We start from the raw sequence: 11,971 nt of genomic DNA on the forward strand, positions 1-11,971 counted from the left end.
GCAGGGCAGGGAATCGTCAATTAGTAATAAAATTAATAATTAACAATTTTGCCGGGTAGCTCAGTATGAAAAAACCTTTTCGGTAAAAAACATTTATAATCATAAATATATAGGGATTGACAGTAACCTGCTTCTCCAACATACTGAGAATTCAGAAATAGCAGTCAAAGAACTACTGATTTCAAAACTACAAATTATTACTCCAGATTGATAGCGATATTTTTGATACACACAGAACAAAAAACAGTAGAGAAGAGTAAAAAAACCACCTGCCTTTAGTTAATTTAGTACGATCGTTTCACAGTTAAGAGTAAAGAATACTCTATTCTGATCTTCAGCTAAATATTCTAATAAATCTGTTAATGTCTAAATAACTCACGTTAATTAACTGATTAATTAATTGATTAACTCACGTTAATCAATCTGGAGTAATAATTTGTAGTTTTGAAATCAGTAGTTCTTTGACTGCTATTTCTGAATTCTCAGTATGTTGGAGAAGCAGGTTACTGTCAATCCCTATATATTTATGATTTTATATATATATATATATATATATATATACATATATGTCATTGTGTTTTTTTGCTTTGTTTTCAGAGACCAACAACTTGATCGATGAGGTTACTGCAAATATGTTAAAGTCTCTGTTAGACAAGGAGTCCCGTCGTTCCTTACCCAATGTGACCATGCCATCCACCTCTACTGGCAGGTCTTTCTGTTCAGGTATTCACTCAGATCTACAATGGTTCTGCTTTTGTTTGCATTATTCCTATGTTGTTGTTGTTCCAGCTGTGACCATCCCACCTTATATTGAGACACTATCTATGTAAGACTACGTCATCTAATGTGTCATTCACTGTTTTTGTTTAACCACAGGTCAGTCCTGATCCAGCAGACTGCTGATCAGCCAATTTCCAGCTATGACCATTCTATCTTTTATTGAGGCATAGTGTATCTAGGACTCTATTATCTAAGTGTCCTTCCATGTTGTTGTTGATGTTTAACCTTAGGTCAATCCTGACCATATGGACCAATGATGAATGATATTTCAAGTGTGACCATCCTGTCTTTTATTAATCAGGTATGGTGTATCTAGGACTACATTGTTTAATGTCCTTCCTTGTTGTTTAGGCCCAGGTCAGCCCTGACCCCAATAATGTAGTTCTAGATACACCATGTCTGAATAAAAGACAGGATGGTCTTTGATCATAGCCCTGGCCTATGGACCTACGTTCAAAGACGTTTCAAGTGTGACCATCCTGTCTTTTATTAATCAGGCATGGTGCATCTAGGACTACATCATCTAATGTTCTTCCTTGTTGTTAGCCCCACATCAGCCTTGACTCTCATATACTCTCTTACTCTCTCTCTCTCTCCTGTGGATACTCAGACAAGGAGCTGTTGTCTCTTATGGCAAGTCGTTTATCAACCGCAGAAGCGAGGCTGAAGTTACAGAAAGAAGAACTTGTGTCAAAGGTACGTAAATTTGCATTGGTGGTGGTCATGGTGTTGATGGGGATGGTCAGAGTATTAGTAGAGTGTGTCAGTGATGATGATAGTGGTAGTGGTGAGAGTATTGGTGGAATGTCAACAACAGTGGGAGTGGTGATGGTGATGCTGAGGGTTGTTTATCTCAGTGATGATACTGGCTGTGGTGGTGGTGGTGGTGGTGGTGGTGTCCCTCTTTGTGTGGTAGGAGTCAACTGGTGCCACAAAGCTAACTTCTAAACCAAACAGCCATGCCAAGAGCTTCAGCAGATTTTTCATGGAATATTCTTCAAAAATGATAAATTTTGTCCATAATTAATTTTCTTTTTGGTTTGTTTCTTTTTATTGTTTAATTAATTCTTTTGTTATTCTTTGATTTCAACTCAGGAGAAAAGAATTCTGTATTTGGAGCGGAAGGTTCACCAATTGGAGAAACAATGCAGTAAGTTGTGGTTGTTGTTGTAGTAGATGTGGTTGTTGTAGCAGTTGCAATTTGTGTTGTAGTTGTTGCAGTTGTTTGCCTGTCTTGTTGTTACGCACACTGTTCTCATAGTTTTGTATGGCATTTGTGTTGTTGTTGTTGTTGTTCGGGTTGTCTTTGTTGCTGTTGCAGATCTAAGTAAATTTTATTTAAAAAAAGAAAAAACCCTGCCATGATCTGTGTGTTTACTTTAAAACATCAGAGCTTCAACAGCTGAAACACTCGGAAGTTTTTTGGTCCATGAAACATGAAGACAGTATTGCAGATCACATCTAATCTTCAGATGACATTTCTAGTGAACAAAAACTTCCATGAGAAGAGAACGTGACCCAGAATTATACATGTTTCATCCCATATAGTCGGTGACAGTGAAATACTTAGGTGAAACCAGCTGCAACCTAAAAGCAATCTTAGTTGAGCTCAAAAAAGCTACATAAACTGGGGAGCAATAAAATTCAGGCACAGCTGATCACTGATAGAAGGAGAAGGGAAGTGACTGACTTTTGTAGACCAAAGGGAAAAACAACAATGAAAGATCAAAACAATAACCGAATATTAGAGGAATGCAAGAAGAAAGACTGCACAACCGTTTGACTTAATTCTATCTGAGGAGCTTTTTACACCCAATATTCTACATGTTATCATTTATAGCTCTATCTACTTTGAGTCCCACTGTTAAAATGATCTGTTTCTTATCTGTTGTACTAAAAAAAATAAATGAAAAATTCTTATGAGCAATGTATATATATGTATATATATGTGTGTGTGTGTGTGTGTGATCGCATATCCAGCCCACTCAAAAGTACCTTGCATCGTAGGGCGACATGCCATGCTTGAGGAGACCTATTGAGTCAAGTACATCAACATCAGTAATATCAAAATCAAATCAAGTGGAAATTGTTATTGTGTGCCCTGTGCCAGTAGCATGTAAAAAGCACCATCCAAACGTGGCCGATGCCAGTGCTGCCTAGACTGGCTTCCAGCTGTAGAAACACTGCCAGATCAGATTGGGACCTGGCGCAGCCTCCTGGCTCCCCAGACCCCAGTCGAACTGTGCAACCCATGCCAGCATGGAAAATAGATGTTAAACGATGATGATGATGATGATGTGTTCACACATGCATATATATATAAATATATATATATATATATATATGTTTATATCGTATTTACTATTTTAACACAGGTGAATCTCAAGATGTAGTAGTGGCTGACCTGACACAACAATGTGACAGTTTACAAAACCAAATCAGAGAAATGGAGGTCAGTGTTTGACTCTACCAGTCTGCCTTATCCACCTTGTCCATCATGTCTGTGGCCACCACCACAACACCTAGGAGTGTACAATATTTAGATTAGACAGTAGAGAGAATGAAACATGTCCAGAGTGTCACCGCACTCAACTTCAATTCTTCCCTGCTCCTGTGTAAGGAGTCCAGATTAAGGGCTATAGTATTTGAGTGATTATTTGCACCCTATTGTCCTTGGGTACCTTTAGTAGGGTCCACTCTGTTCTCATCCTGTTTTCACCTTTTAGGGGCCAACCCACTTAAAGCAACTTCCTGTTTAAAAGTGTTTTAAATCAAAACTGGTCATCAACATTTTGATATTCATATTCCAAACACCAGTTTAATAATGAGTTATTTCACTAAATTCTTCACTATTTCCAAAATTAATTTAAACAAAGGCAGGGTATTTCAACAGAAATATGGTGTTCTAAACTTACCAGTAAATAACATGGTGACTCTCAATTTAAGGACCTTGTTCTCATGTAAACAGGGCCCAAACTATTATCTTTATAAAGGTGTAATTATGGGCTCAGTGACTTCATCAATGGGGGATCTGTTACTTTGTCAACAGGAGTAAGAATACAGCCTCACTATAGGGTCAGATCCCTGCTTCAACAGGGGGCCTGTTACTGTCTCACCAGCGCTTGGATAACAGCCTCAATAAGGTCACTTTTTACCTCCATGGGGGTCAGATTACTGCCTTGACAGGGGTCTGTTAATGTCTCTCTAGGGCTACCTTCAGTAGGGGCTGGGTTGCTTTGTCAATAGAATGTCACTTATTGTCTTCATAGGGGTCAGATTACTTCAGTAGGAATTTGTTAGCGTCTCACTAATGGTCTGTTGTGGCCCCAATGGGGACCTAGGTAATATTTTGCCCAGCCTATTCTGTAATTGTATCACCCTTCTCCAGGATTTCCTCTATGACTATGGCCTGATATGGGTTGGAGAATCAAGAGGTAAACGAAAGAAATCAACACGCAGGAAGAGTAGCATTACTTATGACCCGTGTTTGTGGAGCTCAGGTATGAACTCATATTTACTCCTTCTAATATATATTTGTGTGTGTGAGTGTGTATGTTTGTGTATCAACAAAGTGGTATCAAAAAGTTCCAAGACTCGTTATGTTTAATTAAAAATTAATTATTTACCTAAGATTTAACATCATCTTCTTTGAAATAGTCACCTTGCACAGCAATACACTGGCCCCAACGTTCTTGCCCATTTCGGAATCTGGCCTGAAAGTCATTTTCTGTAAGTGAGTCGAGGACCTTCTGTGATTTGCTCTGGATTTTGACAACAGTGTTTAAACGGCAACCTTTGAACTGTGTTTTCATCTTGGGGAAGAGATAGAAGACCTCAGGTGCTAAATCCGGCAAATAGGACAGGTGCTGAAGTGATGCCATGTTGTTTTTGGTGAGAAATTCGCAAATGAGGAGAGTTCAGTGGCAAGATGCAATGCTGGTGTGACGAATCCAATTCTTGGCACTCTACAGATCCAGTTGCTTTCACTGAATGTAGACCATGTAAACAATTCTTTCTTCTAGAGGCACAAGGCCTGAAATTGTGTGGGAAGATGGGGGTGGGTAGTCGATTAGATTGACCCCAGTATTTGACTGGTACCTTATTTTTATCGACTCTGAAAGGATGAAAGGCAAAATCAACTTTGGCTGTAATCGAACTCAAAAGACTGTGCAAATAATAACCAGAATTATTGTTTGTTTCTGTAGAGGAGTCCATTCCAGAGAAGTCAGTGAAAGTGGATTATGATGTCGTCATTCAGAACATTAAAGAATTGAACTTGTTGGCAGGAGAAGGAGTTGCCAATGTGGAACCAACAAAGGATGGTGCCAGACTGAAGGTAAGTAATATTCCTTGTTAACAACTTCTCTTCATTATCAGACAGACAGTCTTACCATTATTGTAAACTGAGGAAGTTTACAGGATTTTGCATCAGCAGTAATTAATAATTCACAGGAGAGCTCATAGGACTACTTGTTACATAGATTTTCTTCTTTCCTTTTTGCTATTTAATCAGGGAAGGAAGGGTCACACCCATGATCTTGTAGTTTTTAGGGCCTCTGTGACTGGTAGAAGGAAGGGAGAAAGCCGATCTGCAATCAGCAGGGCTGGCCTGAATACTTACAGGTGCCATGTGGGGAGGGTAACAAATTAACTCTAGCACCCATGCAGCTGGAATACAAAGAGCTGCAATCAATAGTGGGTGCCATTTCTGAAGACTCTCTCAATCCTAACAATCCACTGACCTGAATCTTTGCACTATAACAGTACACCTAACACCTGTGAGGTATTGCTATCTGTACTCGTAGATAGCACCACCACCATCTACGAGGCGGTGCTGAAAAGTTCCTCGCTTTAAGGATATTGCCAAAGACCTAGTTGGTGGCCCAACCTTCCAAGGTCTTTTACATAGCTTAGAAGGACCACTGCAATAAGTGTTTGAATCTGAGAGAGGAATATGTTGAATCAAACCATAACTGATTCTCCTGCATTTTTCTTTTACCCAAAGCCAGGAACTTTTCAGCAACCCCCTCACACACTGCAACATGGCACTCCCCTATGCATATACAATCTACCACACTTTAAATACCACATGGTACTCTAATTATATATATTCTCTGTTTTATACACTGTTTGCATTTCTCTCTTTCTCTCTCTCTCTCTCTAGTACACAGAATCTGCAGCACTGACCCTGTATAAAAACGGAATCTTTTTGCTGAATGGGCCGTTCCGACCCCTTTCTGACCCAGCAACTCGTCGCTGTTTGTATGACATCATGGAGGGTTACTTCCCTTCAGAGCTTCAATCTACTTATCCAGAGGGGATCCCCTTAAAGGTAAATCAAACGCTTTGATATAATTCATTGTTGTCGTTGTTGTCATTGCTGTCGTCAAGGCAACAAGCTAACAGAATTGTTATCACTCTGGGCAAAATGCTTAGTGGCATTTGCCTCATGGCTATGTTCTGAGTTCAAATTCTGCTGAGGTTGACATTGCTTTTCATTCTTTTTGGGTCAATAAATAAAATACCAGTGAAACACTTGGGTCAGTGTAATTGACTAGTCCCCTCTCTTCAAATTTCAGGCCTTGTGCCTTTAGTTGAAAGGATTATTACCATTATTGAGTGAGAGAGCAGTGCATGCCATCAAAGTGACACTAGGGTACAAATATACGAAGCCCAGTATACCCATCATGACTACCCGTCTGATAAGGGTACACCAGGCACATGCATCACAACCATATGTGAGCAACATGGTGATCTCATATCAAGATAAACAGCACATGACCTTGTAGGTGGGGCCCAGTTAGAATTTTCTTCAAGTTGAATAGCCCATCCTGCTCAAAAGGTCCCTGATAAGGGTTATTTAAAGATGATGAACAAAACACCCATGTTTCCAGAGGTGAATAATTTAAACCACAAAGAATTCTTCTCCACACATGGCTCTGATGCTCCTCCGCTAATGCTTGTGATCAGCAATGCACATTAGGGATCAGAGTAACTTAAGTTAGGGAAGAAGGCCTGTTGAAGCAGGGAACTCAGTCAATGTCCCCCTCTTGTCAAACCCTTTCTCTTGTGACTCCAATTCTTACTCTCTGTTTCTCTTCTCTTCTCTTTTTTGAAAGGTCATAGACAACAGGAATGTAGAATACACTATACAGCCGCTCAGCGCTTTCCCTGGGATTGGACAGCACCTAAATGGCATGAGACATGATACTTCATGTTTACATACTCATAGAAATCCAGAATCAACTCCTTGTATCCAACACATGACACAGCCACATGGTAAGTTCACCTGTAACAATGGGAAAGGAATTATCTCTGCTTTCAGTCCCTTATCACATGTTACACTAAGCCACAGTATAACACTGTCTCATACGCCTCTCCACATTACACTCCAATATGATACTGTACTGTACAAGGTAACAGCCCTGATTACTCTTTTCCCTGTCACCCCTTTATATCCTGCTGCACTGTTCACTGTTGTAGTGTGCACTGCATGTTTAGTTCACAGAATCCATTGTAGTGTACACTACAGACTCTGACTGTCCATGTTGATGGAGTTTGATGCGTTATGAAATGTCTTAGTGTGTAGATGTGTTTCAATAGATATAAGACACATCACCACCACCACCACTAACAACATCATCATCATCGCACAGATCTACAACACTATTTACTCTTAACTCACAACTTAAAAACACACATTATCTCTACTCTAGATAGCATCCACCTCCATCATGTGTTCATATCCCTATCACCACCACCATCAACAACAACTCCACTACAAATACCACTACAATTACTACCACTGTCACCATCCCTACTGCCACCATCCCCACTGTCACCCCTCACTCCATTGTCATCCTCCCTCGCTGCCACCATCAACCCCCCCCCCTATTGCCACTCATCTCAAACTTCATCAATAGCAAAACCTGATAACTTATCTCTAACTGTCCCCCAAACTATTTTATCTCCCTCCCACAGAACCCCGGCTGTCAGCTGACCAGTTCCTTAAGAAACTCCCAAGCTGTGTCATCAAAGATGGCAAGAAAATTGAAGTGAAGAAATCTATTGAATCTCTGCTGAAGGTAAGTCCTTCCGGAAAGATCTTAATGGCACCAGATGATGAAGTACTAGAAAGAAACCGTTATTAAGATCGGATGACACAGACATAGCTGTGTGATTAAGCAGTTTGGTTCTGAGCCACATAGTTTTGGGTTCAGTCCCACTGCCTGGCACCTTGAGCAAATTTCTTTTATTATAGCTGTGGGCCTACCAAAGTAGATTTGGTAGTTGGATACCAAAGGAAGACTATCTGTCTGTTTGTCTGTCTGTGTTTCTATCTATCTATTTATCTATCAATTTGTCTCTGTCTGTCTGTCCATCCGTCCATCATCTGTCTGTCAATCTATCTCTCTATCCGTCCATCTCTAATAGATCTATCTATCTACCTACTTATCTACCTTCCTTCCTTCTCTTGTGTGTACAAATAGATGTACAACAGCCACCGTTAAATTTAAGGCTCCACATAGATTGTCATAGTTCAGTCTGCATCCAGTATAATGGTTAAGTATTATACTTAGTACACTTATTAGTATTACTAGTTATGAAGGCAGCAATCTGGCAGAATTGTTAACATGCTTGACAGAATGCTTAGTGGCATTTCATTCGTCTTTGTGTTCTGAGTTCAAATTCTGCTGAGGGTGATGTTACCCCTGAATTTGCTGGCCATATATCAAAGTAATTCCATGACTTTGTTGACATACACAGTTAGAGACAGGCCTGTAATTTTTAGTATCTGCTCTGCTTCCCTCTTTGTAGACAGGATGAATTAAACCTTTCTTTAACTTTCTGGGAAGTCTACCGCTTGCAAGGAAACTTTAGAAGAGAATCTGCAGTTGTCTTTGCTAGGGCCCCTTTGCATTTTTTAGGTTGTAGCGCAAAACTTCTGTATCTGGTATGAAACATTCGCACTTGACACCGAAAATACGTCTGAGGCACTTTTGATGAAATCTCTCCGGCATTTTTATGATATACATACATACATACACGCAGGTCACTTGACGAGATGGGGTAACAGGACCCAGAAAAGGTTCGACCATGTGGCAGAAACACACAAATACACATGCCAACACACACACACTCACGTCAATGTGTGCTCGTAGGAAGAAGGAGAGAGAAAGGGGAAAACAGAAAGAGTACGAATTCTCACTTTTTAGTGTTTAAAAAAAAAAGTTTGTAGATCAACGTTAATAGTGTAAGGGAGGTAATTCGTCACAAACTAATTTTAAACTGCAGATTGTAATATAGTGTGCTGCTGAACCTCTCCGAATACCACTCGTATTCAGCTACTACCATTTATACGACTACAGCCTGTACTGCCACAGTTATCTCACATTACGTCTCTTATAACCACGACTATACCATTGCAGCCCACAACATTACGACCAGCTTTGTAGCACGATTGCTCCCCTCCCTACACACGCGCACTACTCTAACGTTGTTGTTGTTGTTGGCACTCCGTCGCTTACGACGTCGAGGCTTCCAGTTGATCCGATCAACGGAACAGCCTGCCCGTGAAATTAACGTGCAAGTGGCTGAGCACTCCACAGACACGTGTACCCTTAACGTAGTTCTCGGGAATATTCAGCGTGACACAGTGTGACAAGGCTGACCCTTTGAATTACAGGCACAACAGAAACAGGAAGAAAAAGTGAGAGAAAGTTGTGGTGAAAGAGTACAGCAGGGTTCGCCACCATCCCCTGCCGGAGCCTCGTGGAGCTTTACGTGTTTTCGCTTAATAAACACTCACAACGCCCGGTCTGGGAATCGAAACCGCGATCCTATGACCGCGAGTCCGCTGCCCTAACCACGGGGCCATTGCGCCTTAACACTCTAACATTACAATATCAATATCACCACAGTGTAGGAAAGATAAATAGCAATGGCCTGTTGTTCCTAAAGCTTTGAGATGAAAATGGTTCTTTACGTAGCAAGTACTCACTTAATGCACAAAGATGATCACACAATAACATGGAGGTTTAAAGATTGGCACTTGCTGGATTATGTCATCATTTGCAAGCATGATATCTATGACATTTATAATGGCAAGTCCTTTCATGGTTCAGTGTGTTGGTCAGACCACTGTTTGGTGCAAGCAAAGTTCCAGATAGGGACGTTTTTTGTTTTGTTTTTTGCTTGTTCTTTTATGAATGTTTTTTGCTTTGTTTAGAAGAGGAGAAAATTGTTTTGTTTTTGTGGAGAAACAGAAATACCCTTTAGAATAAATAAACGATGAACCTAAGCATCACACGACCAAGGACACGAAAGGGAAAAAATTAATGAAGTTAGGATTCCATTTATTAATATGCACAATCCTGGGGTAACCAGCATTTTTTACACCATAGGATCAACCCTATCAATACTTCTACATAGCCCCAAAATGAAAAATCTGATTGATGAAAACCTCTTATGAAACAGTAGACTCCAGCCAAAATATCTCACACCTCACAAAAGAATGAATCAGAACTCTCAGTAAAAGAATGGAGAGATAGCAGATGTGGAACATGCAACAACAACCTCAAATATTTAGAAAGTTCCCATGTAAAATTGAAAAGCAGATTCTTGTTCAAAGTAAATGCATATATGAAGTGCAAAACACAGAATCTCATATACGGCATCACTTGCCCCAGCTGCATGGAGAATTATATTGGCAAAATAAACAGTTCACTTTGCCAAAATGCAAAAATCCACAGACAACACATCTGACAAGAGGAACTATGCAAGATTCCACTGAGCAAGCATCTAGAAATATGCAGTGAAGGAATAACAAAATCTCCCCCTCTTACAAAATGTTCAAAAGATAACCCAAAGTTCCAAAAAGCAATGGAGCTACACCTCACCAAACAATTCTCTCCAAAATCAAATGTTTGAAAGAGAAGCAGGGGAATTGCATTTTGCCAAAAGGATTGGAAAGAGACATCAATGTATGCTCAATGGTTCTAGATAAGAACAGAGATCTGTCTGCAGCAGTTAAGAGCATTGTTTACGATTCTCTAGAGCTGGTTCTTCTTTCTCTTTTTCGTCCTCTCCATCTGCCTCTCTCTCTCCCTCTTTCTCTCTTTCTTCTCCCCTCTTTGTCTGTGCCTTCCTCTTTCTTTATGTCTCTTTCTGGAAGATCTGGGAAAGGGTAGGGTCTGTTAAGTTTAGATACCCCAGACAAGATTGACGCTTTTTGGTACAACTATTTGACATCGCTTATTCAACACTGACTTATTTGGCAAGAGATGTTCCAATGCTTCACGGTCTCTCTTTCTCTGTCTGTCTCTCTCTTTGTCTCTCTTTCTCTCTCTCTCTCTCTCTCTCTCTCTCTTTTTCTCTCTCACAGCGTCTAGTTATGGTTGTATGTAATATCTTCCTCTCTTTCTCCGTCTCTCTTTATCTCTATGTACATATTACTGCACATGCATGCACGCGTTTTATTCTATTGGCAAAATGCAGTCACCAAAGCAGGTTTATCCTCCAGACAGCCACTTCCGATCTGTCCCTTTCTACCCGAGACACACCGTCTACCCAGCAGTGCCTCATGACTTCAGGCAAGGAAACAATTGTTCTCTCTGTTGCCACTGATCTTCTCGCTCTCTCTCTCTTTCCTTCTCCATTAAGTGCTCCGCTTGCCGCTCTACATTGTTCTGGCGACATTGTTCTGGCTGTCAAGCACACACACGCACGAACGCACGCACAAACACACACACACACACACACACACGCACGCACGCACATACACGTTCCCTGATTCGTGATAAAGCCCCACCCAAACATCAATAGGGGAAAATATAATCATTTCATGTGAAACTAGTTTCAGAGAAGTGCAGGTAAATGTGAAAGAGCGGGAAAGAGAGAGAAAAGAAGAAATGTGAACCCGAATCTCTAATATACAGGCGACAGTGTCTATTAGCATACCTACATGAATGTTATTACTGGTGTTGTTGTGTGCGTGCGTGTGTGTGTGTGTGTGTGTGTCAGAGAGAGAGAGAGAAGGGCTGGTTACAAATATAGATTATTGTTCTTTTATTGGTTAAACCAAACAGGATGTAACTTGGCAGTGGTTGGACTTTGGACGGGCGTTGTCGATATATATATATATATATATATATATAGAGTTATTAATATTTCTAAGTCTCTCATATATATA

The 11,971-nt window shown here is 40.4% G+C and overlaps 1 protein-coding gene across 2 annotated transcripts in view; it reads left to right on the forward strand.

Moving 5' to 3' along the window:
- Nucleotides 1-11,971, forward strand: part of LOC106868788 (UBX domain-containing protein 11) — a 147,774-nt gene that overhangs the window by 122,854 nt on the left and 12,949 nt on the right. For both annotated transcript variants that reach the window (XM_052975533.1, XM_014914207.2), the window contains 9 exons: nt 598-723; nt 1,391-1,476; nt 1,876-1,930; nt 3,156-3,232; nt 4,169-4,280; nt 4,986-5,116; nt 5,945-6,112; nt 6,900-7,059; nt 7,762-7,865. In XM_052975533.1, coding sequence (XP_052831493.1) covers nt 633-723; nt 1,391-1,476; nt 1,876-1,930; nt 3,156-3,232; nt 4,169-4,280; nt 4,986-5,116; nt 5,945-6,112; nt 6,900-7,059; nt 7,762-7,865 — 984 coding nt within the window. In that variant the 5' untranslated portion in view covers nt 598-632. The remainder of the gene's footprint in view (nt 1-597; nt 724-1,390; nt 1,477-1,875; nt 1,931-3,155; nt 3,233-4,168; nt 4,281-4,985; nt 5,117-5,944; nt 6,113-6,899; nt 7,060-7,761; nt 7,866-11,971) is intronic.

Source organism: Octopus bimaculoides, chromosome 21 (genome assembly GCF_001194135.2).
Source record: "Octopus bimaculoides isolate UCB-OBI-ISO-001 chromosome 21, ASM119413v2, whole genome shotgun sequence".
Classification (NCBI taxonomy): Eukaryota; Metazoa; Mollusca; class Cephalopoda; order Octopoda; family Octopodidae; genus Octopus; species Octopus bimaculoides.